Source organism: Chenopodium album, chromosome 10 (assembly GCF_948465745.1).
Source record: "Chenopodium album chromosome 10, dcCheAlbu1.1, whole genome shotgun sequence".
In the NCBI taxonomy this organism is placed as follows: domain Eukaryota; kingdom Viridiplantae; phylum Streptophyta; class Magnoliopsida; order Caryophyllales; family Amaranthaceae; genus Chenopodium; species Chenopodium album.
The window spans coordinates 58,065,834-58,092,154 of record NC_137843.1 but is presented as its reverse complement, the minus strand read 5'-3'; the positions used below and the strand labels follow the sequence as shown (position 1 = coordinate 58,092,154).

Here is a 26,321-nt window from a genome sequence, read left to right as displayed (position 1 = left end):
AAATTATTTATTTGACTTCTCTATTAATGACTACTTCGGGAATAATTGAATATATATACTCAAAATCTATTCTATCTCCCTTTTTTCAGATTTTGTATAATTTCCTCTCTTTTTTCATACAAGAACAATCTAAATCATATGCGAAAATGTTAGTAACAACACTTACCTATGTCATCATCTGAAAATTTAGGGAAAATTTCCTTGAAAGAAATAAAACCATCCTTATTTTTATCATTAACCTCAACTTCTTTCCTTGTAGAATATTCCAACCCATGTTTAGCTTGCATGATATTCCAAGCCTCAAGCTCTCTAAATTCAACATAACCATCCTTTGGCATAATGTCTATAAGAGGAAACAATGTCGTTAAGTTCAACTTCCCATCCTTCCCAAAATACACCTTATCTATAGCCTCGACCTCGACCTCTACCTCCATGACCTTAAAGACGTAATCTAAAGATGCATGATTATGATCATTTGAATGAAAATCAAGATTTCTGTCTTCGGCCTTATGCTCAATTTTCGTGACAAGTGGGTCGAAATGTGTGAATTCAAATAAATGAATGTGGCGGTTACCAATATGGGATATACTAGAGGGAGGGAGGAGGATGAGGATGACGAAGGTGGCAGTCATGATGGTGTAAACAACCTCCCCCTTCGCCATGTCCGTAGAAGAGAGAGTTTCACCCTTTCAGGCAGGATGAGGCGAAGCGAGGGGAGATATTGAGGGGAATTGGAGGGAAATTGTTGTTTTTTCTCTGTTACATTGTTTAGCTTCAGGAGATTTTTGGTTTCAGACAATATCTGAACATAATAATGAAAAAAAGCCCTCCCAAAATGATTAAACATGATAGGAAAAGTGGTTATATTACTTATAACCGTTGATTTTGGAAGGTACAAAGTACAATGACAATGTTAGGTACTAATGTAACGAATTGCAGCCTGTCAGAATGTATTTTTAACAGAAAAGTTAAACATCTACAGCCAAATGACCATTAATAAAAAGGTATAACTAAAGACAGATATTACAGGATGTATAATTTTTTTTCATAAATGTGGTCCAAGTAAAAATAATTTTTAAACAAATAACCTGTGATTTAATGATCTCTTCATTTCTGTACAGCTTTTTTTGCTTTTTTTTTTTTTTTTTCATGCTAAATCTAGGATTATAATGTGTTACACTGATCAACTAATTGTACTACAAATCTACGCCCCTCACTTTGTTTGAAGGGGATCAACAAGATGTTGAGGACTAAATATCTCTCTTTTTCTTTAAACCTGTAGGAACACCATAACAAACAGGTGCAGCTCCAATCAAGAAGGGAAGTTTACATGCTTTTCGAGCTTGACTTACAAAATATCCAGCTCTTAACTTATGTTTGTAGCAATATTCACCTGAAACATCAGGCACAGGATCAACCGCTTTCTTCTTTCCTTGGCCTTTCTTAGGGTTTCTTTTCCTTTCATTTACACTCATAGACTCCAATTCTTCCGCTAATAAACTGCATTGAATGCAGTCTGTGGAAGACATTGATCTTTCTTCAAAGAAAGATTTAAGCACGGCTTTAGCAAAACGGTCAATGTCCAAGTCTGTCACTTCCCACAGGTTAGCAACCACGATAGGAGCGCCAGCTAACATATACGAGAGAGAAGTACCAACTGGAGCATAGCACCCGTTTAAGTTCAAAGATCCGCTGCTGCATCCCATAAGAAGCATAGCAGAGCAGCTTTCTAGTTTTTGGATCTTGTCTCTGGGCATATATTGTGCACCTGCATGATCACAAAGAGTAGCATAGTAAGTGCATATGCCGTGAGAGAATGGAAAGCGAGACTAAAAAATATAAATACATGATTATGTAACGAAACATGAGAGACACACCACTTCCATGGCCAAAATATAGGAATAGATCATGGTTCTCCAATGCTGCACTCAACTCTTCAGTTGACGGAACAACTCCTGCCTTTCCCTGAAAGCAAGGGAAAGAAAGATAAAAAAAATAGCCAGATAATGGGAGAAAAATATAAACTCATGTTACGCATTGAGATCTTATAGCAGTAGCCTTTTCAATGGAAAAATAATTCTAATGTCGTTGTGCACTTGACTTGATCATAGGGCATGAAAACAATTTTGACTTATTAGAACTTGTGTCAGTTGCTTTCCCATTGCCTTACGTGATTTCTCATCATCTTTTAGCCACTACAGAAGCAGCAAGAGCATACCTGCATGTTCTGATATCTAAACCACTCCTCAAATTCGGATTGTGTGCGACTTAGGTCACCACTTGGATTCAGGAGATAAAAAGCATCCAGTGGATCTATCAATGGAAATTTGGTACCAAGCCTAGCAGCTTCTTCTAAGACAGACCTCCTTTGCAAAGCCATGAAGATACTTGCAACAGAGGGCATGCGATACACCTCTTGCTCCCTCATAATAGGAATGCTCTCCCAAGGAAGCATCTGCAAATAATTACAATAAAATCAGCACAGGAAAGATGAGTAAAATAAGGGGCATGACATTACAACCCAAAGTACACCCAGAACCACCATTTACGGACCAACAATTTGGATTTGGTGTCACTGCAGGGGAGTAAAATTTTCAACACTGAAATTATCATGACATTATGCCATCCCAAGAAAGATTAGAAATTAACTACAGAAACATCATTTTGCCAGTCAATTAATTCATCACTAGAGCTTAAAGCACGATAAAGGTAGAGATTTGGGGATTGAAGTTATACTTGAATCCAATCTGCAATGATGCTGATACCTACCTAAACACTTGACCTTTGTCTACAATATCAAAAATAAACACTTGACTCAATTATGACCAAAGTGCCATCCAATAACATAGTTGCCAATATTACAGAAATTAAGGACAAATCATTTTCAATACATAGAGGTGAACACAAACAAGATCATATTCCTGATGGGTTAGGCATGACATATCATTTACACATCTAATCCACTCATTAATACATCCATAGAATGGTCGAGATCAATAACAAACTTCCACACAACAAAATACTGACTAAGAAATATTTTTCCATACTCGAGTTTTCACTGCATTATCTAATTGAGTGGAATGGACAAAATAGCATACATTGGAGTAATTCATCTCCAGGGTTGGAGCTTATAAGTGAACAACAAACCTTCCTAAGTTGAAAACAAAGAAAGAAGTGGATGATTCTAAATGCCTTCAATCTCTTCTAAAGCATGGGACAAATGACAAAAGGAGATTAAATAGCTATCGAGGATGAAGTTCCAATTAGGATCAATCACAAACAAAGATCTTTTGTCATAATGAGATTTTATGAAAGTATCTTCTTACGTAAATTTTCATGTGGACATTATATGTCGCAATTAAAATTTTCCTAAAATGAACTCTCAATATTGTATATCAAAGTTTTCCTACCAGGATCACTTCTCTTACTGGTTAAATCAACCTTTTACATGCCACATCTTCCTCAGGTAAACAAACAAGGATAGATAGTGTTAATGACACATTATTCACGGGATGGAGGATTTTAGAGTAACGATGAGGGGGAAGGGGGAGGAAGGACTCAAGAACCGTCCCTGCGAATGCTGCGAGTAGGTAATTAGGTATCTAATCTTGGCACTGGCAGAAACACTCCAAGGACATGACTCATGCCTATGCGTCTCCCACGAGACACATGGTACCACTTGCCAAAATATACACATTTGAAATATTTGTTCTTTTCAACACCAGACAAAAGATTAAGAAAGCAGTACATATTGCAAGATAAACCAGACCAACCTGAATGTCGCTGTCTAGTACAAGAACAACAGGTTCCCTGCGGCTGCAGTATTCTAACTCAACCTGGTTAGCTGCAGCAATGAGTAAATCTGATACATAATGAACACCATCATATTCCTTATCCAATCCTCGAACAGAATCTATGATGCTTCCAATGAAACAACCTTTCTCAAGGAACGACTTTGGGATTTTCAATTTTTCCATATTAATGGACTTGATGCCTCCTATAACTATCTTTACTATACTTTCATTTATATCCAATATACATCCATCTTTTCTGGTATTATCCATGAACTCCTTCACGGCACACTTAAGGGGGTCAGTGTCCAACCATCGACCCAGAAGCAAGTATTTCCACTGACCAAGCCATTTTTCTTCTATATCCCTAAGATATTGATACCCAAGACAAATATATTAGTTTGTTACAATCAAGTTGTACAACAGGCTCCTTAAGCAGGGTTATGCATGCCTCCATTTGAAAATTTTACAAAAATGCTTACCACAGTAACTTATGCAGGCACTTATCAAGGTTATCTCTCAAAGTCCACCATAGTTCACGGCTTTTTTCAGTGTGTTCTTCAGGAAAGCTTGAGCAAGATAAGTAATTTCCTCGCAAAATCAATTTAAACAAAGGAGCTACATCATCAACCAAGGCGTTGGACCCCCATGGTGAGCACCATTCCTTTAGTACATTCTTCTCACCAAAGATTGAGCAGCTTGTATTCGGTTCTTCTTCTGAATTATTAAACCCAAAAACAAATAATTAGCAATCTGAAAAGGATACCCCTATGTTGACTAAAATTTTAAATAATATTCCCCTTTAAGGAAAGATGTTACCTTGGATAACATTACTTAGCGGTAACATTATCACAGCTGGCTGACTGTCAGCATCAAAATGGGACAAGAGCATCCAACCATAAACAGTAGAGGGATAACACATCAATTCTTTTAAAAGGCTCGCATAAGAAGCCCCTAGTATGCTCACACATACTATTGTGGTACTGGGAAGGTTTTCAAAAAACTTTGCCACACATGATTCCATATCTTTTGTTGATTCAGGAACAATCCTGAAATAAAATGTTGCCACGTGAGATTCAGTTTCAGAAAGGTCAAGATGGACCCAATATGTTATATGAGATCAATAATGCATATAAGAGTCACTAGTACCTAAGCAGCTTGCATGTATCTGTTACGCTTGTCGCATCAGTAGCTTCACAACCCTGCATTGGTAAAAGACCAAATTAATTTATTCAAAAACACAATAAATATGCTGAATAATGGTATCAAAACAGGAGCACGCACAGGTAAAAGCAGAAACTCGCCCAGTATTCTGAATACAAAAGAGAATTGCTTGTTGAATACAAAATCAGCTGTTATTATGCACACAAAAAAGAGTTTCAAGTTTATCCTTAGGAAACTCTTACCAGATTACTTTATCCACAAAGACCTAACCTTTAAATTAAGTACCTAGGTTTAGGACCTACAACCTGCATTTTAAGCTACAACAATGATTACTTGTAAACCCACTAAACCTATCATCATATTCATTGAAAATACGTTGTCAGTTTACAGCACCCGAATGGCCGAACACCTGTAATATCCTCAAAGAGTCACTACAGCACAACATACCTCATTTTTGGATACCAACTGGGATTTATGCTTCAAAGAAATGGCTGAAAGTAGCTGCAAATCATGATGAGATCCAACTGAGGCTTGGTGAAAATAAGCGGCCCAATAACTTTCTGAAAGCACTTTGCAAGATATAAGAGAAGAGTTCTTCTTGGAAGACGAAACCACATAAACCAAAGCAAGCAGTCTCGACACCTATCATTGTCAATTTACCATTATTAACACCCAAAAAAAGGAAGAAGTATCATATAACAAACACGCAAGCTAAAGCAGGTTTAAACCTGCCTTTTCACCTATATTCAAAAATCAGACTACAAAGCCTAGTTCATGCTTCAACCATTCAACAATCAACAATCAGACAATATGAATCACCGATTCTCCACCAAAATAGATCACCTGTCAGCACTTGCAAGGGAGAGTGCAGCCTTGATGAAAGTCATTTAGCTAACACATATAGCCAGGGGCATCTCAAATGGAGTTTTAATTCCATAATGGCAACCTCCCACACAACTAAGTTCTTGTCAAAAGCATGGTAAAACTGCAAATCTAGAATTTATTTCAGACATATTGTAAACTTACTTCGATGCCAAAATATATCTCACAAATAAAAAAAAATAAAATATAAATCTGCACTTTAACAGATTTAAATCATTACGAACAATGCCCAACAATATTTATTCACAGCTTAATGTTAAACCAGCAACAAGGATCAGACAATATAAATCACCAATTCTCCACCACCCTTGAGCAAATAACATGATTACTTTACTGTAAAAATACCTGTACAAAAAATACGTTTTGGAAACAAACCTTCTGAAAGAGCAAAGGAATCTCACGACTCAGCACAAAGGATAGCTTTAGGAAGGATATTACATGAGACATTTGGATGCAGCAAAAAGGAAAACAAGTAGTCCTGGAATAAAAAAATAAAAAATAAATTAGTTACTTAATTATTAAAAAAAAGAAAAAGAAAAAAATAGGTTGCATAGGACTGCAGTTAGTTATTGATATTCCTAAAAAAAATAGTTATTTGGTAATCTCATAATATGAAAATCTGAATGAAGTCTAGGTGTGACACTAATATAGCCAGTAGACACAATCTCTTAACATTATCTAATTTTATTAATCACACAGCAATGCAGATCCTGCAATAGATTAGCACATGCCATTAACTAACAACACATGAAGGGTGGCAAACGAGGTTGATTGAATACAATGCCTGTGCATAACCAGAAATTAATATAATAGTTAATACAATGCCTTAAAAGTAAACTCTTCCGCAGATAAATGAATGAGTATAAACAGCAAGTCTACAGCATTAACAGCAAGGTACAAGTAATTTCCCACCAAGCATGTTCATCCTTTCAAGACTAGAATCTTCCTACAGATCGCCCAGAGATTACCTGACAAACTAGTGGCTGGCACGTCCACTAAATTAAAACTTTAACTAGGAAAATATTGCTAATGATCCTTCATGAAATTAGTAACCACAGCAAAATGCCAAAAATATCAAAAATGAACAGTCACTACAGTCTCCCTTCCTAAAGTGTCTCTCTATAACTCTGCCTGACAAACAAGCCCCTAGAATATGTAAAGTCAAAATTTCCAACCGAAATCCTTGAGACTTGGTTGAAAACTGCACCTTCATTTAATATTTATAAAAAGAAAAACCCCTTAGAAAGTTTTGGCATCCCACAAACTAGTCAATCCCCTAAGCATCCAATTGCCCATGGGCCATAATATGCACTGTAATCTTTTGGATTCCAACATTAAATATGGAAATAGAAATACAGTATATGGAAACACCGGATTTCTATCTAGAGACTAGTTACAGCACTATGCTCCACAAATTCTTCCTTGTTCCCAAAAAATCATTCCTAATCAATGGTCACATGACTCACATCACATCAGTGCCTAGTTAAAAGGTTAGGCAAAGCTAAGATAAACTCACAGGAGAAATACGACGCTTTGCAATGATAATCATGTATAAGTCCAATAATGTATATGATTGAGATATTTGTGACTAAAATAAACAGATGATCACTGTCACTGCATCCACTCATCATCCACCAAACTTTGGTAAAATAATGTTACAGAAAAATCAAACATGATCCCTCAAAATAAATCAGGAGATAATTCATGTGAAATCTAAGCATAAGTAATGGGAGGTAACCAATAGTACTCTAATCTGCCAATGACAAAACAGAGCTGCAAAAGATCATAGTCTCCAAAATCTTAATCCTTTGAAATTATGGACTCTTTAAAATTCAAGTAACAACTAGCACAAAGCCTTAAATCTTAATCACAAATAAAATGTATATGAACATATAAAATTGATGCAAACAAAAGATCATAGTCTCCAAATTAATACCCATTTCTTGTACTTTTTTTATCTTGAAATGGGTCCCCCAGACAACACCACAATCTTTTTTTATCATGTGCAAAGTGATGGTAGATGTAATACTCGAGCTCAAATGCATGTGCTGTCTATGCAAGGGTAAATTGTAAAATTGAGCATCTACCATACCTGATGTCCTCAGAACACAAAGCTTTCAAGGAAAGCAAACAAATATTGTACAGCACTTCTGCACGTTCGCTAACCAGAATATCCCCAGGAATCTCTTTGCTGATAGAATCAAAATCTAGAACAGTAGAGCTTGAACAATGACAATCATTTCCTCCCAGCAATATAAATATGCATTTAGAGTATATAGTGTGCAATCTATGAGTTCCAACCAAAGCTCCCTGATGCTTCCCTAGCAACAGAAAAAAATATATAGAGATTCGGGTTAGTCAAATTATCACAAACTTTCATAGGTCAAGATATTCCTTGTATGGAAACTATATAAAGCAGCTGTAAACATGTTTCATACTTCCTCTTTTCACTTTTAGTTGCAACACTTGCAAATTTACATTCACCTTCTTTCATTTGATCCCCTTTTTTAGGTATATGTTAAGCAAAATATAGTCATCATAAGGGATCCTGTTAGATTCGTCTCAATTTATTCTTTCACAATATCACATTTATCTATAATTAAAGATATGAATGATTAAAATAATGCATTGGCAAGTGTGAAAATCAAAATGGTGCAAGCTTGCAACTAAAAGTGAACGGAGGAAGTAATACATTATGCGACGCCATGACGGCAATGGCTTATCATCTTGATGTTTGTTAGAAGGATTAATCAAGTAGCTAGCATGTTAACATGCATTAGATTTAAAGTAATAGACCAAATATAATCAAACAGCCCCTTTTTCCATGAAAAGCATAAATTCTTTTACATGATCCTTTCCCAATTAACCTTCCGGGCAGTTCCAGTTGAATAAATATGAAACCAACGTATACAAAATCTATTCACATAGAGAATTCTCAGTTTTCATTTACAGTGTATGTCATGCAAAAAAATAATAAGGGACCACAAATTCTCTATTCACAACAACTTGTTATGTTTAATTTGAAAAATGGAACAAAAAATAAATAAACACACTATGCATCAAACAAACCTACACAGACCAAATGACAACCAAAGGAAATCGGCAAAAGAATGTGAATCTATACATTATAAAAAAAATATGCTGATGTATGACGACAAATAAAACATCAGAGCCATAATCACAAAAGTATGGGGTCGACCACACGAACCAAGACGACATCCCCAAGAGTTTCTACCCAGAAAACTCATGTCTTTCTTGTTTATTTCACCCCTTCCACTAAGGTCATCTACAAAAAAATTTGACTTCTTCAAGATTTCCTGTCCATTCCATTCCTTAGTTTTAGAGGGCGCACCAAGGCGCAAATATCCTTGGAGCCTAGGTGCAAGGCAAAGATGCGGGCCTTTTGTAGGTGAGGTGTACTTTATTAATATTAAAAATGTATAATTTCTATTAAATTAGTCTAAAGAAGGAATGGTAAGAAAAGGTGATAGCCTGAAAAGACCATGGGATTAATAGCTAGGGCTCTTCAAATCGAATTGAGGGATATGAGAATTCAGGGTACATGAGAATTCTCTCTGATTTAGAATTAAAGTAAACCTGCCAGTCACAAAGTCTTGTGTTTTTTTGTAAAAAAAGTATCTTACACATTAACTATTGATGCCTTACAAGTTACAACATCAGGCGCAAGAAGCCTCTTTGGAAATAAAAGTGCTTGTAGGACTTTGAGCTTCACAGAGCTAAGTCGCCAGCTCTTGAGCCTCACTGTACCTTGCGCCTCAAGCGCACTTTTTTAAATCTAAGTTCCATTCTACACATCTATGCATATTATGTTGACGTAAAACAAAATTACTCACTATATTTCACTTCAGAAACCTAATATTGAAGTTCAAGTTTCAAAATAATTCAGTAAGCCAAGACCTCTTAAAGGAGGAGAACCAAAGCTCTGTTATACTTTGCTTGAATGTACAGTATATCAATACATAGGAATCATCATGTCAATACGTATAAAATCAACAGCTTTAGTAAGTGACTATGTGTAACATATACAAATAATTCTTTTGACATGGGTTTCTACTGACTATAAGAACATAAAATGAATCATAGCTAGGTCAATGAGTATTCTCAATATTAATATGAAAGTATTAATCAACAACGTAGATTGAAAGTAAGATATGCAAAACAGCTTCATGGCCTGTATTTCTAAAGACAATAAGAATAAGAAATGAACTATACCTAATCCAATGAGTAGTCTCAGTATTTGTTGCCGGCGAACAAACTCCCTTTTCATTTGAATAAAACAAGCTAAAGAACCAAACAAATTAAGTTCGCTTGAAAAACATTTCTGGCATGAAATTTTCTTAGAAACAATAGCTTCTTCAGTTTCCAGCTGGCCATTGGTCTGGCAAGTTGTAACATTCTTTCCGTCTTTGACAAAGGCAGTGATTTTGGCATTAGAAGACAGCTTTCTAGAACGAGTTACCCTTTTATTCTGCTCAGCTCCACATGAATTAACAGTTACCTGAGTTTCTAGTTCCTTTTTTGTCTTCCTAGACCTTTTAGCTTCCACAATATCTTTTGCTTTTGTAGGTCTTGATATAGTGTCAATGCCTGAAATAGCAGCATCACATTCATGCACAGAGTGTGCTACACTGGCTTCCTCAAGTGATAACAGATTTAGAATAGATAATTCATAAGGATTTCCTGGAGCACAATCAACACCTTTTCTACGCAAATTACCAAGTTCAATAATATCACTTTCCAACATGAGTAAACACCTTGAGCAAGTCATAGAGTTACTTTCAAAATCCAAATTTTGCTCTGATAATTCTGTGGATGCCAAGTCCAAAAGGCCCATACCGTGGTATATTTTCCCTGTATTATGTTTAAGAACTACAGTCAACACACCAAATCTCCAACGATAATAAAGAACAATATTCAAACAAAACATAATTAAAAATAAATAAAAACAAAAGTTTATTCACATACCTAAACAAGAGGAAAATCGGAAAATGAAACGGGGCAGGCACTGCAAGCAGGAGATACTCTTGCCTAATATAAACTGAGCTTCTGCCTCAGCAACATTTCCAAGTTTTTCATGGATTATACCAACCTAACATATAAACCAACAGTGAAAACATGGTGTAACATTAAAAATTCAAAATTCTAGTAATGCTACTTCAAATATTACATACACAGTCAAAATAAAGATTTGGAAACCTGCAGCGTGCTCTCAAGATAACAGCAGAGCACATTCCACGGGGAAAGAGAAGAACTGTCTAAAGACGGTGCAACAGAATTAGCGGGCCAAGCTCTAATAGCTATTTGATTCAACACAGAGAGCTGACTAACAACAGCTGATGATTTCTTCATCGATTCCTCAAGTTTTTGATTTTCATCATATTGTTGAATTGAGCAAGAAAAATGCTCTTGCAATAGCTTACCACGCAACCGATGAGCTTCTTTTGCATAAAAAAATGCCTACAACAAGAGAGATAATAAATTGATTAGATCAAGAGAAAAGATAGTATTTTTGAGTTCAATGACACAAATCTTGTCCTTCAGCTATCTTTAATTATAATGAAATAAGCATGAAAGAGAGTTGAGACAGTCCTAATAATTTAACATATATAATGCTGATAACCAAAATCCATTACAAATAGTAAGCATAAACATCAAGTATTTTAATTCAGTCAAAAACTGCCTGTCACCAGAAGAGTACAAAATTTTAACACTAAACAGCAAATAAACCTACCAGAGATGATATCCAACAGACTATAGGGGATTTGGGTGATAATTCCGAGTATTAAACATACCTCAATAGTCCTTCCACCAGCACAAAGCCATTCACTCAAATCATGGTATAAATATCCAGCTAGAAAAGCTGAGCTACGAGATACAGAAACCTAAGCAAAAAGTAAACATAAATGGGCAGTCATTTATAGTACTTGTACAGAGATAATTGTTTAATCTAACAATGAACCTTACATTTGAAAGAAGGTTCGATGCAATTTTTTTCACTTCATCAACAGAGATCTCGGACTGTAAAGAATGCTTGCGTTGAAAGAAAGCAAGGGGAAAAAGAGAGGATAAAAACGAGAAATTTTGCTGAAGCCCTACTAGTAGCGGCTGGGAATCTTTAAAACAACTAATCCAGAATTCAAGAGACTCCGCCTCTTTACCATAATGTTTTGAAAGAGCCTCAATGAATGCCTCATTAATGGGTACAGCACATAGTGCATGGTTAACCCTTCGCGACTCCCACAACAGTGACAGACACTTCTCCAGTGGGACATTCAACTGTTTAAACACTTTCATGATTACAGATAGTACTTTTGCATGAAGAGTCACATCGCCCTGGCAATGAAGCAAATATCATAATCAGGAGATAGTGTTAATGGAACCATAAAGTTACCAATGAAGAAAGCCAGATTCTGTTAATATTTTATCAGCAAACCTTGATGGATAATAAGTCAGCAATGTGATATAGAAGCTGCAACACATACTCACATCCCATCCCACAATTGCCACTAGAAGAGAAGCAAAGAACATCAATAGTCGTCAACCATAGGTCTACAGCCTCATGGATATCTCTAAACATATCCTGCCCAAAGGACAAATTAAGATGAAATTAAAAAAAGGACCCAGGCACATTTCCACATTGAAAAAATACCTTTGACCAAGTCTAGAAACGTGAACTTTTATGTAGAAGACAGACCTTTGATGTTGGGTCAGCTTCATGGCTGGAAAGCGCACGCAAACAATACACAACAGCTAACTGATTATACACTTTATCACCAGACAAGCCATTCTGTTGAATAAATTAATCCATATCAGAAAAAAGAAAAAAAGAAACTAGTCAATATGGTAAATGATGGATTGACCAAAGAGCAGAGTGATGTAACTCACAACTGATTCAATTGCTTTTGACAAACAACCGATACAATCATCCAGATTTTCGATTCCAAAGGTCCTTAATAACAATCCTTTCTTGACTAGAATAGTCGATCTCTGCAAGCACTTGCTAGATATATACAATTTCTTCAAGAGGGTGTCAATTAAATTCATTTGCATTCTCTGACAAAATATAGGATACAAGTTGCTCATCTCCTGGTAAGCTGAAAGTTCCTGAAACATAAATTTCAAGCAGTAATCTAAAACATTATACAGAGATGAGCAAGAAGATAGCAGAAAATACTAGGAAGAATTGAAGACAAAACGCCAAACCTGCTCTAAAATGGTCCCAAAAATTTCAGATGAAATATTGTTTTTCGCCAAGCAAGGAGATTGGAGGAGATTATAACCCAAGATTGGAGCATCATCTTTGGTATTCTTATACAACTTACACTGCATCTGCAAAAGTAAGTTGAGATTAGTAGCGCACCAACTAAAAAAAAATAAAAAACTGCAAAAATAAAAATCACTAAAATTACCTTAGTCCAGTTCTTTATCAATGTCACAGGACAAGGGAGCTTCCTTAAAAGATTTTTGCCAAGGCACCACTTTACAAGTCCGCTATCTATTGCCTTCTCCACTTTACCGCTATCAATACGATGGTCAATGTCAATAAGAAGAGAACTAACTTTGCATGCCTCATTCACAGACTCAGCAACCATAGTTTCTGATACCTCTCCATCAACTCCTTTCTGCTTGCCCACATGTATCTCACACAAAAGTAAACAGTGATTCCATGATGCTCTAGAACATAATTCTAATGCATCAAAGGCCTGCATGGAAAATACTAAACAGGTCAGCATCATGAAAATGAAAAGAGAAGGTTACACTCTCCCTGACATAACCAGGAGCAACAAACTCAGAGAAGATTAATAATATACATAAAGAAATATGGGTAGATTATATGGTAGGTCATTTAACACATACTGCACATCAGCTTATAAGTTATAACATCATCCTCACCAGCATATTAACAACAGCACAAGGACATAAAAAACAAAGATAATCGTCTAATTTATAGGCAATTACTAAATGAGATTTCAGAAATTTTATCAGTTGCAGCATAATTACCATAACAAATTTTAGATCCACACTAAGACTAACCCATTGATTTGAATAGGAACAAAAATTCTTAAGACACTCCCTAAAGTGTAAAACCAAATTAAAATAAATAAAGGGAAAAACCTGTTATAGTACCAGAATTATCAATAGGTTTTTTAATTAAAATAAAATGGAAAAAAAAAAAAAAATTAAAAACCTCTTTAAACTGTTCATGTCTGTAGAATTCGACAAAATTGTTGTGAAGCAGGGCTATGATGTACTTCAGCATGTGAGGCCGTAACAATGAAGTACACTCATCAGAGAGAATATAATTTACAAGCCTTGTACTTCCCTGAAATTACAGGAGCAGAGGGAATTAGCCAATAAAAACAAAGAGCTTCATTATTGTATTTTAGACAAAAATAGTTGCATATCAGCATGTAATACATCAGCTCGCCATCAAGATACCTCGGTGATGAGATTTAGCTTCAGGGAGAGAGTAAAACAAGCCACGGAGATGTTTAGCACAATCATGTCAATTTCAACACGAGATTCGCCATTCCTGTAATGTGTAAAACCAAATTTAAGATACATAAAAGGCAATACAAAAGCCAATGCAGCTAGTTCAACGAGATATATTGCTGGAGCAGGAAATTAGAGTAACTTTTCTGCTCTTTTGAATTCAGAAGAAATAATAAAGAATAAAGATGAGCAAGCAGAACTTTAGTGAGTATTTCATAAACTAGCGTGTGAGATAATGCAGCTTTTAAAAACTTACAACACCACTCTCCTTTCCAGAACCAGAATGTCAGAAAGCAGGTAGGTCAGAGGAAATAAAGAGAACAATCAACTTAGTAGCTGCTACTTACTGCTGACAATGAGAAAAGAGATAGCTGTATTCAAGGAATGCCTCCAGGATATGCTTCAATGCTTCTCCTAGGGGGGACTCGGTGTCTTCCACAATTATCCTTTTTCTTTCTGAAGTTACAAAGTCAGCAAGTGGCCAACATAGGAACTTCAAGGCATTCAGATAATAAGATAGATTTTCTTCCCCATTTGTTGACTTAAAGGATTTAGAAATCTTACAATCAGCTCTAGAACTTATAGATGCTTTCTCAACATAATCCCTGAAATCATGACTTAGTGGGTTGTCATAGACCTCTAGGTGAGAAGGATAGTATTTCTTGCCACTACTCAGCAAACGAGATAAATCTTTTAGCTGATCCCAATCATTGGGAGAGAATCCCGCAGAATGAGTACCTGTTGAGCTCCCTGAAGTCGAAGACATACAATTGTTTGATTCAAAACATAACTCATAGAAGTATAGCCCCAAAGCATGAAATCTCTGAATAAGTGAGAAGTATGAAAAACCCTGCTCAGAACAAAAAAAAAAATACAAGCCACATCAAAATTTCAGCTATAAGAATATCAGTCTTATAAAAAATTATTATGTAATTTATGTTAGATTTATATTAGAATTTCAAACAATGAACCTGAGAGAAATTGTCAGCAGATTTGTACAAATGCATAGCAATGGAGACCCGGACATTCTTGCTTGCTGACCGACATTTGGATGTACAATTTGATACAAATTTTACAAATTCTTCTTGTTCCTCCGTTGTTGTCCCCTATAAAAGAGTATAATAGCTTAAAACAACAATGATATTGTTCACAATTTGTAATTTAAGTCATTAAACTCAAGCAAGCTGACGTTATAAGGCTTCAAATACAGATTATTGATGTTTTTTCAACATATCCAACACCTCACTACAGAAAGCAAAGTGCTCCTGACAACAAAGGTGAACTAGTACTGGTTGTTAAAGCTACTGAGAGTACTTAATGTGTCTTTCTTTATTAATGTTATAAGGAAATATATTCCTAAAAAGAATTTGGAGATTCTTACATCACAATCATAATAGTTTGGTTTTAAAAGAGTAACATAGAATAAAGCATTAGAGAAATTCAGGTTGTGTGCAGCAGGCCAGATATGGAGGGAAAAGTTAGCAAATCGAGGCTCTGCCAATTACACTAAGCCAGTAGCTAAAAGAGAGATATTCAATTCCCATAAAACTTCCAGTAGAGCAGCTACTGGAGCATAGGGGATAGTAGTGAATAAGACAAAGGACTTGAGTAGCAGACTGCGGACCTTATTATTATTACATGTAGCTAGATACAGGAAAATAATGCTAAAACTATGATTTATCCCAGTAATTAGGTGATATAATCTCTCATCAGCTAACTCTTTCTTTGAGGAGACTAGGACTTAAATGAAGCCCTTGTAATCTACTTCCTCCATTCCAATAATATTGCAACAATGGGACTTTTGCACTATTTATAACTTTTGTTTGACCATATAATATGATTTTAACATTAAACAAAATATAGTCATGTGAGATTTTGTTAGATTCGTGTCATAAAATACTTTCACAATATCAACTTTTTATAACTTTTACTCTTACACAGTTATAGATATTTAACATATAAAATATGTTTTGGGATGCGTAATTTCATCCTTGTTGCAATATTATGGGAACGGAGGAAATATTTTGGTTTGAGATTCACTTTCAGTGCGGGATTGCATAACTGTAGCAGTTATTTTATGTTGACACTTGTTATTGTAGGTCAATTTAAAAAGTACATTGACATTGCTGTCAGTTTCTTACTTAGTTGTATCCCTTAACTGCTATTGATCGTAGGGCACATAATAAAAATGTTATACACCTAACTTGCAAACGAAGGAGGAATGAGAAGTTACCGACAAGTATTAGGATATATATAGCATCACAAGATGGTTTGCAATTCTATAGCCAAATTGATCACAAAAGTAAAGACCAGATAGATCACCTGGATACTTTGAGCTTTCAATAATTGCGTATACTCGTTGAATACAGCAGCACAGAAATCAGGTACCAAATCCCCTTTAAAATGTGTAACTTCTCTAACCAAAAACAGCGCAGCATTCTTCATGTGAGCTAATAGCTTCCATTGCAGCTTACTGCATACACTAGTTTCCAGATGCCTTAAGCACCAACAAATACTTCAATAAGAGCAGGATTATTTATCTGAACCATCAATTTACACCATAGCATGTGCATCAACATCTAAAACTCTAAAAGAGAATAAGAGAATTTCTGTCAACATCTGAAAGAGAATTTTTTTCAAGACCCAGCAACCCATCCATACTGTTTTATTGTTTATGACAGGCAAGTCACCATATAACTTCTTAGAGCAAGTTTAGCCCTAAGTCTTAAAGACTTGGATGTGACATCATTTTTGGTGGTCCTTATTGAAAATGATGTCATTAAATTCTTGTAAAGACTTACTAAGACTTGTCCAAATTTATCACTTTAACCCTAAGACTCAAATATATGACATATTTTTTTATTTTTTTTTATCTCTTTATATGTAGGAGGAAAAAAAAAAGGATAATAAAAATAAAATTGAGGTGGATCCCAATCTCAAGTCTTAAGCTGAGTCTTGGAATTTCAAGACTCAACTTGAGACTTGCTTGAGATTTAAGAAGAAAAATGGGGGAAGTCTTAAACATAATTCTTAAGACTCAAAATGATGATGTCACCCCATGTCTTAAGACTTGAGGCTAAACTTGCTCTTAGCTATATTCAAACTACGCAACCCGGTCAAATGCATTACCAAACTTCAATTAACAAGTATTGTTGTTCTAGCCTCTTAAAAGTTAAAACTACCCCAAAATTTTTGAAATGCGGACACACTGCTGCATCATACCAATCCAGATGTATGTCATCTTTCTGCTGTCTACATTTAAACATAGGCTTTGTTTTCTTCAACTTGTGTATGTTAGTTTCAACAAATCCAATTTGGGAGAATTCAGTTTTAATTAGAATTGTCAATTGGTGTCAACACATATCATTTCAATTCATAAACAAACAATTGAAGAGAAAAGGGTACAAGTGTTGAACATAATTCCAGTAAAACTTGATTTAATAACAACAACCTTTGAACTCAATTCTAAGATTAACAAGATCACACACCTGAACCACGGGCGAACCTCGTCGAGCAAGATCAACAAACCAGTATACTTCCCAGCATCTTTAACTTTACTCAATGATACAGACTGTGCAACAGCAACAACCAAATCCACAATTAGGTGCACAACATCCCCCTCCACCTCCACTCCTCCATTATTATGGACATCGACAGAGATTAACCGAGGAGCGAGCTCCCCCATCGAAACCTTCCATCCAGCCCCTTCAAGCTTAACCCCTCCAAGGTCCTTCAAAACCCTAAAACCTTCATTGATAGCATCCTCATACCTCTCCCACCTAATCAAACAATGTACATACCTACCTCTCTGCAAATGCACACAATACGGCTTACCCGAAAGCTCGGACAACAAAACATCTAAACAATCTAAGCACAGTTTGTAACAATTGAGCAATTGAGTCACATATTCGCGAGTTTTCGGGTGTTTGGGAGATTCGGAGAGGCGTTTCGGGAGGAGAGAGAGAGAACGATTAACGAAAGGTAGAAATGTCTTCGCAAGTGACCTAATTGACGAAGAAGGGGAAGATTGTGAGGGTTTTATGCTGCGAGAAGGTTTTTTGCTAGGGTTTTGAGGTTTGGTGGAATTGAGGAGAGAGAATGGTTGCAGAAGTTCGGAAAAATGAGTGTAGATTTCGGCGAATTCGTAGGTTTCGAGCTTTGAGAGGAGAGATGAAGCTTGAGTTGGTTCATCCATGGCGGATGAGATGGAGGAAGGTGGTGGAGGAATGAGTGAGGGGCGTACTGAGTGTTTGAAAAATGTACTGTATCAGAGCAAAATGAGCGCCAATTATAGAATCCGTTGCTTTTTTTTTTTTTTTTTTTTTTTTTTTTTTTTGTGATTGGGACTGCTTCGCATATTGGCTTCCTCGGTACACTTCTTGAAGGTGACAATATGGTTTGCGCCTTTGCGGGGTTAGGTCAATCATATCGGATTATTACCTAGTGTTGATATGTGTGTAATAGAGGTGATCAATAATGCTTTGGTACGTTACCTGGTCTATCTCAGTCTAGAGAGGTTATGAGTTTGGGTAATTTAAAAAACAAATTTTAGACACAAAAATCTCGTTTTGTTTGAAAATTTTCGAAATTTCGAAAATGTCAATTTGTCCCAACATATGTGATACTATTTACAATGCAAACGATTTTACAATTTGGTCTGATCTATTGATTCTAGTATGATGTGATTTTCATCACCTTTGGTATGTGACTAATGTGAATCCATTCATTTTGATTTGAGTTTAGTTTGGGTCAAGATCAAATGAAGTATCATTTTGCATTTGAATCCAGTTTTTATCATGTGTTTTGGTCAAATTTCTATTAATTCATTCAAATTGCGAGTCAAGCTTAATATAGTCATTTAATAATATATATATAGATACAAGCAATTTACTTAAAAATAAGTTGTCACAAAGTATAGTCTGTTTGGTTTGAATTGAATTTTCATAGCATAGGTTTTAGGTTGATCGTTGCTTGGTAAGGTTTTGTTTAGGCTTAGGCTCAAATCACTAGATCGATATAAAGTTGTGTAGTCATTTACCAATAATGGAAGAGATTGTGGTCCAAAATCTTATTATCATGTTAAATCAATGGCTATTTTGACATCAATTAATTTTCCAAGTATTCAATTTCTCAATGTTAATTGTGTTATTGATTTGATACATGCAAATACTTCGTTAAAATTTGTTCAAACAAAGACCTAGATGTACACTTGATCACAAGGGGCAAGCTTTGGTGAAAAATTTATCCAAGTTTGGAATAAGGGTTGGCGGTCTAAGCTTGTAACTAAAATTCTTCCTAAATCCAACTTCCCCCCAAACCAAACTAAATTACTCCCTCTGTCACTTTTCTATTATTATATATTCTATTGGACATATTCTTTTTATGGTTATAATTTAAAACCGTCCTAAAATATAATACGACTTCATATTTCCACTGCACGTTTCCTACTTACTCTCATATTTTTTTTTATTTTTTTTAAAAAAAACATCGTCAACCGAACATATTATTAAACTTAAATCAAATCAAGTTCCACCAAAGTAGTAATACTTTAAGGGAACGAGTTCATACAAACATGCTCTACATTACTACTTACTCTCATATTATCTACTTTCAATGCAACTATTCTCATTTACCAAAATATTAACACATTCTCAGATCAACTATTTCCATTTTTCAAAATCTTAATTGCTATCTTCAAAACAAATATTTTCATTTACCAGAATACTCACCTACTCCAAAAACAAATTATACATACTCCCAAAGACTTTTTTTTAATAAAAAATATTAATACCCATGATAAAGACTACATGTAACTGTGAAAAGGTGACAACGAATAGTAAATTTGTCATAACAGGACAAATTGATTGGCATTTCAAAGGGATAACAATTATGCATGGTCAAATGCATAACATGAGGCATTCTATATATTTAGTGGTTCTATATATGCCCATTAATTTAAAGTGGTATCATTAGGTAGTTAAATAATACCATTATATATATATTTAGTGGTACTATATTTGCTTGTAGTGGTAGTAGATACACTGTCATTAGTACTTAAATAAAATTCCAATGATATCTTATAAGTTCCAAGTGGTATAATTAGAGTGTTGTCCTCATCTGATGGTCAAGTAATAACATTGTATATTCACTAGTACTATACAGGCTTGTACTGGTATTGAATAAACTCTCAACAATACTTGCATAAAATTCAAATTGTATTTTATAAGGTTTAAGTTGTAACAGTTGAAGTATGATCCCATCATTAAATCACTATTTTCATGTGATTGTAGGGTCCACGTCCCCCTTTCTTTATTTTCCATGCACTTTTCTGAAATAATCCACAAGTGTGATCTTCCATGCACTTTATTTTAACAATGTTATGTATTAGCCAAGGCCCGAGGAAGTAGTAATGCAGTATTGTTATGCATATTCAAATGCATAACAAATACTACTAAAATATTCAAAATGACATAGAAGAGAGAAAGGAGGAGAGAGATAGGTAAGTGAAATCACTTTTAATTGTACCACTTAAAGCTTGTATGATATTATATTTAATGATACTATATATGCACATAGTTAGTATCACTGAATGTATATATAGTATCACTACATACACATATAATACCACTAAATATTCAATGGTATTATTTGATCACTCAATAATACTATTGATCACTCAATGGTACTTGTTTTGGGGTTTTTTATACGTACTCGAGTGGAGGGCGTGTACGTCTCGCGAGAGACAGATCCGCAATGCAACACTCGAACGGTTTGGTCACCTGCAAAACAACGGACCCCCGGGGGGGCTGGAGGTCCGCCTCCGACGATCAAGTTAGTGACCGGAAGAATTTATTTTTAGAGAGAGAAAGTAGAGAGAAGGGAGAGTGATTGTGGGGGGCATTGCCCCCTTGGAGAATGAATTAACTCCCTTTGAACTAATGTAAAGATCAGTATTTATAAAGTATTGGGATATGTGCCTTTTAGGTTATTTAACCTAAGTAGATTGGCTTCCCACCGTTTTACGGTTTCTTGGGTTATGGGGTTAGAGCCCAATTTAACCCTTCTATCATTTGAGTGACACGTGTCATACTCTAATTGGCTCATTGAGCGCTGAGCTTGCAGACACATGTCGCGGTGGCATTGGTCCACACATAGAGGGTATTTTTACCCTAAACAACACTCCCTCCGTCTTCAATTGTTTGCCCCAAACCATAAATCCACTTTATTAAGGCTTTGGGCAAAAAATGGTGCACATGGGTTGACACAAATATCAATGAGGAAAGAGATAGAAAGAGTGTAAGTGGGAAAACATGCCAAAAGTAGTATGGGGCAATCTTTTAGGGACACCTAAAAAGGAAAGTGAAGCAAACAATTAGGGACAGAGAGAGTACTACTCTAAATTTAGAATATACATTTACGTGTAATTACACATTTACCCATTGTTATACAATTATGATGCATAACAATACTCCCTTTAGACCCCCTCGTATTAGCCACTACGTAACTAACCTACACCATTACTTCCCTGTCAAGAGTCAAGACTCAAGAATGAAACCCAATACGATAGACATAGGCCCAACATGTCACGTGAAAGAGAAACGGAGAATCGGCCCATTTAATTCTCAGGAACGACTCTTCAAACTAGAACCGCATCTCCCATCCATCAGATCCAAAAACCAACGGCCACGATCAACCCAACCAACAAATTCAACTTATTGGTCCACGTAACAATTCTCCAAACCTCATTGGTCCACGTCATTTCAAATGACGCTTTGTTCGTTTCAAATTCCTTCTTCAATCAACTCCATTCCCACTAAAAAAAAGAAAAAAACATCAAATTCCCACACAAACTCTCCAAAATTTTCTGATTGGCTAACAACACCATCATCGCATTCCTATTGGTCCACGTCACCACTTCTGACACGTCCCAACTTTTCTCTCTCTCCTCCTCTTCACTCTATAAATACCCTCTCTCTCTCCTTTCACAGAGAAGAGAACTTCTGTGAAGAGAAGAAACACAAAGCACTACCTGAAGAAGGAGAAGAAGAAGAAGCGTCGGAAATACTAAACGACGTCGTTTTATATCACCAGCGAAGATAATGGCGGGAGCGTGGAATTCACGCGCATCGTCGATCGCATTCGGCATCATCTTATTCGGTGAGCTTACTTTCTCTAGATCTTTGTAGTTTTTTTTTGATGTAATTGAGTTTTAGGAAGTTGAGATTCGAACTGCATTTGAATTTGAATGATGTTGATTTGTTTATTGAATGTTGTTTTTGGTTAATGATTTCGGATTGTTTTGAATTAAGGAGTGAGAGTGAGAGTGTGATAGTGATTGATCGCATTATTGTTTGATTTGCGGCATTAAAAGCAGATCTGATGTGTTAGTTTTCAGTAATTAGTTATCATGAAACAGTAATTTTGCGATCTCACTGAAAAATAAGTGTATGAGCTTGAATCTGTAAGTTTCAACGAGAAGTTTGGTTGGATCTATAAGTATTTCGACGCAATTTGGAATGATATATGTATGTAATGTGAAGATCAAACGTAAGGTAGCTCAATATGTTTATGTTTGTAATTGATCTGTGTTTTGATTGGTTTGATGAGTGAATCTATGTAGTTTAGTTCGTGATTGATCGAAGATATTAGGAATTAAGTATTGAATTTGGTACTGTTTTCACGAAATATAAAATACAGTATTAGCTAATTGATTATCATAGCCAGTTGAGTATTGTTTCATGTATTATTAATTTACATAGTAGTATAATTTATTGATTTGACAATCAGATGTTAACAATCCGATTAATCGAAGATAATGTTGATGAAACTGTTTAATTCGAATAAATGCAATGCAAATATGAAATATGCAATATATGATAAACTTCACAAGTGATATTTGAGAGGATGTTAGTGCACAATTAGTGCTAAAATTCGATTAAATTAAGTTTTGCAATAATGTACGAAGTATGTTTTTTTAGGAAGCTACAGGGTATATGCATGTTTATTTACTTTAATATATAAAGTGTTACACAGTAAATGTTCCCAAATGCAATTGATTTAACATAAATTTTTTTTTGCTTTTGAAATGAATTTCAGGTAGTTTATTTGCTTTCGTTAGTGCGAAAGATGAAGCTCCTAAGCTCGGTACAGTTATTGGAATTGATCTTGGTACCACCTACTCATGTGTTGGTGTGTACAAAGATGGTAAAGTTGAAATCATAGCAAATGATCAAGGTAACCGTATCACTCCATCATGGGTGGCCTTCACCAATGACGAGAGGTTGATCGGAGAGGCTGCCAAGAATCAGGCAGCTGCTAACGCTGAGAGGACTATTTTTGATGTCAAGAGGCTTATTGGAAGAAAGTGAGTTTCTCACTCTTCTGTTTCACTATTATATGCAGCTATCCAAATTTCGTGCTTATCTGATGATATTTTATTTGACAGATTTGAGGACAAGGAGGTCCAAAGGGACATGAAACTTGTGCCTTACAAGATTGTGAACAAGGAAGGAAAGCCTTACATCCAAGTTAAGGTTCAAGAAGGAGAGACCAAGGTTTTCAGCCCTGAGGAAATCAGTGCTATGATTCTTACTAAGATGAAGGAGACAGCTGAAACTTTCCTTGGAAAGAAAATCAAGGATGCTGTTGTCACTGTTCCTGGTTAGATCTCGAAACCATAATATATTGAATAATATTATTACTGCTAAGACTTTGTTGTTTTACAAAATTTGAGTGATTACTTATATTGTTGTTAAATATGTTACAGCTTACTTTAACGATGCCCAGAGGCAAGCTACCAAGGATGCAGGAGTCATCGCTGGTTTGAACGTCGCTAGGATTATTAATGAGCCTACTGCGGCAGCCATTGCTTATGGATTGGACAAGAGGGGTGGTGAGAAGAACATCCTTGTCTTTGACCTTGGAGGTGGGACATTCGATGTCAGTGTTTTGACCATCGACAATGGTGTTTTTGAAGTTCTTGCAACCAACGGAGACACTCACTTGGGAGGTAAGATTGCCTCTAGGAATCATGACTATTGACATATATTTGTTCATTGCTTGTGATATGAGCTTATCAATCAAATTGACATGCTTTGTTTCTTTGTTCTATAGGTGAGGACTTTGACCAGAGACTCATGGAATACTTCATTAAGTTGATCAAGAAGAAGCACAACAAGGACATTAGCAAGGACAACAGGTCTCTTGGAAAATTGAGAAGAGAGTGTGAACGTGCCAAGAGAGCTTTGAGTAGCCAGCACCAAGTCCGTGTTGAAATTGAGTCTCTCTTTGATGGTGTTGATTTCTCTGAGCCACTCACTAGGGCTCGTTTTGAGGAGTTGAACAATGATCTTTTCAGGAAGACCATGGGACCCGTCAAGAAGGCCATGGATGATGCTGGTTTGGAAAAGAATCAGATTGATGAGATTGTTCTTGTTGGTGGAAGTACTAGGATTCCCAAGGTCCAACAGCTGTTGAAGGAATTCTTCAACGGAAAGGAGCCCAGCAAGGGAGTTAATCCTGATGAGGCTGTCGCTTTTGGTGCTGCTGTTCAGGGAAGCATTCTCAGTGGAGAGGGTGGTGAAGAGACCAAAGGTATTTCAATTCTTATTCCTCTATACTATATTAGTTTGAATATGCAACTAGCAGTGAAAGTAGTTTTTTGAACATCTGACTAAAGTTGAGTTTTGGTTCTTTTACAGAAATCCTTCTATTGGATGTTGCACCTCTTACCCTTGGTATTGAGACCGTTGGTGGAGTTATGACCAAATTGATTCCAAGGAACACCGTTATCCCAACCAAAAAGTCTCAGGTTTTCACCACTTACCAGGACCAGCAAACTACCGTCACCATTCAGGTATTTACATGTTCATCATTGATAACCTCGAGTTCTTCAATTGAAAATTGTGTTCTAACATGACATTGATTGCTATAATCAGGTATTTGAAGGTGAAAGGAGTCTCACCAAGGACTGCAGACTTCTCGGGAAATTTGATCTTACCGGAATCGCACCAGCTCCAAGGTTTGTTAGAATGCCAAAATAATATCTGTCCTCCCTTTGCTTTTAGTTTTAACTATTTTATGTCTGGTTTGCTAATATCTAGATTTTGATATGAAACAGGGGAACCCCTCAGATTGAAGTCACCTTTGAGGTGGATGCCAATGGTATCCTAAACGTGAAGGCAGAAGACAAAGCCTCAGGAAAATCCGAGAAGATCACAATCACAAACGACAAGGGTCGTCTCAGCCAAGAAGAAATCGAGAGAATGGTTAGGGAAGCCGAGGAGTTTGCTGAGGAAGACAAGAAGGTGAAGGAGAGAATTGACGCCCGTAACAGCCTAGAGACTTACGTCTACAACATGAAGAACCAAGTCAGCGACGCCGACAAGCTTGCTGACAAGTTAGAGTCTGATGAGAAGGAGAAGATTGAGGCCGCTATCAAGGAGGCCCTTGAGTGGTTGGATGACAACCAGAGTGGCGAGAAGGAAGACTACGAAGAGAAACTCAAGGAAGTCGAGGCTGTCTGCAACCCAATCATCACCGCTGTTTACCAGAGATCTGGTGGGCCATCAGGTGAAAGCGCTGATTCAGAAGATGCTGAGGATGGGCATGATGAGCTATAAGTAGATCACTGATTCAATTGTTCGGTGTATTAGGTTTAGACTAATGGTCTCCTTTTGGGAGCTTTTGGGAGAAAAAAGACGCAGTAGAATGTTTACGGGAGTTGGAAGAAAACTGGGATGGGAAACTCGTTTGGATTTTCGGTTTTCCTCTTTCCCTTCACCAAGTTCAATTTTTGAGGGACAATGTATAGGATATTTCAACTGTTTTATCAGCTGAAACATTAGTATTTTATTTTTTTACTTAAGAATTTATAATTGCTTCTGTTTTTGACTCGTCTTCTATATCTTGTTTTTAAAAGAGATTAATATTAATATGTGAGCAAAATTAGGAGGTAAACACACGGGTCGT

The 26,321-nt window shown here is 36.0% G+C and overlaps 2 protein-coding genes across 2 annotated transcripts; one reads left to right on the top strand and one right to left on the bottom strand.

The window, feature by feature from the left end:
• Positions 1 to 1,023: 1,023 nt before the first annotated feature.
• Positions 1,024 to 18,546, bottom strand: LOC145562691 (separase-like). Its single transcript, XM_081623057.1, has 26 exons — positions 17,840 to 18,546; positions 16,674 to 16,848; positions 15,323 to 15,457; positions 14,699 to 15,201; positions 14,298 to 14,391; positions 14,047 to 14,181; positions 13,268 to 13,561; positions 13,062 to 13,187; positions 12,744 to 12,962; positions 12,553 to 12,645; positions 12,292 to 12,438; positions 11,823 to 12,191; positions 11,651 to 11,740; positions 11,055 to 11,315; positions 10,824 to 10,947; positions 10,071 to 10,709; positions 7,930 to 8,158; positions 6,213 to 6,315; positions 5,403 to 5,597; positions 4,941 to 4,993; positions 4,611 to 4,840; positions 4,274 to 4,508; positions 3,774 to 4,158; positions 2,219 to 2,455; positions 1,878 to 1,965; positions 1,024 to 1,768 (listed from the first exon to the last, which is right to left on the bottom strand). The coding sequence occupies exons 1-26, from the start codon at positions 18,544 to 18,546 to the stop codon at positions 1,251 to 1,253; spliced, it is 6,384 nt and encodes a 2,127-aa protein (XP_081479183.1). The 3' UTR covers positions 1,024 to 1,250.
• Positions 18,547 to 22,345: 3,799 nt separating this feature from the next.
• On the top strand, positions 22,346 to 26,234 carry LOC145562690 (luminal-binding protein). Its single transcript, XM_081623056.1, has 8 exons — positions 22,346 to 22,508; positions 23,448 to 23,715; positions 23,797 to 24,011; positions 24,118 to 24,360; positions 24,465 to 24,944; positions 25,052 to 25,206; positions 25,289 to 25,371; positions 25,471 to 26,234. The coding sequence occupies exons 1-8, from the start codon at positions 22,451 to 22,453 to the stop codon at positions 25,970 to 25,972; spliced, it is 2,004 nt and encodes a 667-aa protein (XP_081479182.1). The 5' UTR covers positions 22,346 to 22,450; the 3' UTR covers positions 25,973 to 26,234.
• The last annotated feature ends 87 nt before the right edge of the window (positions 26,235 to 26,321 follow it).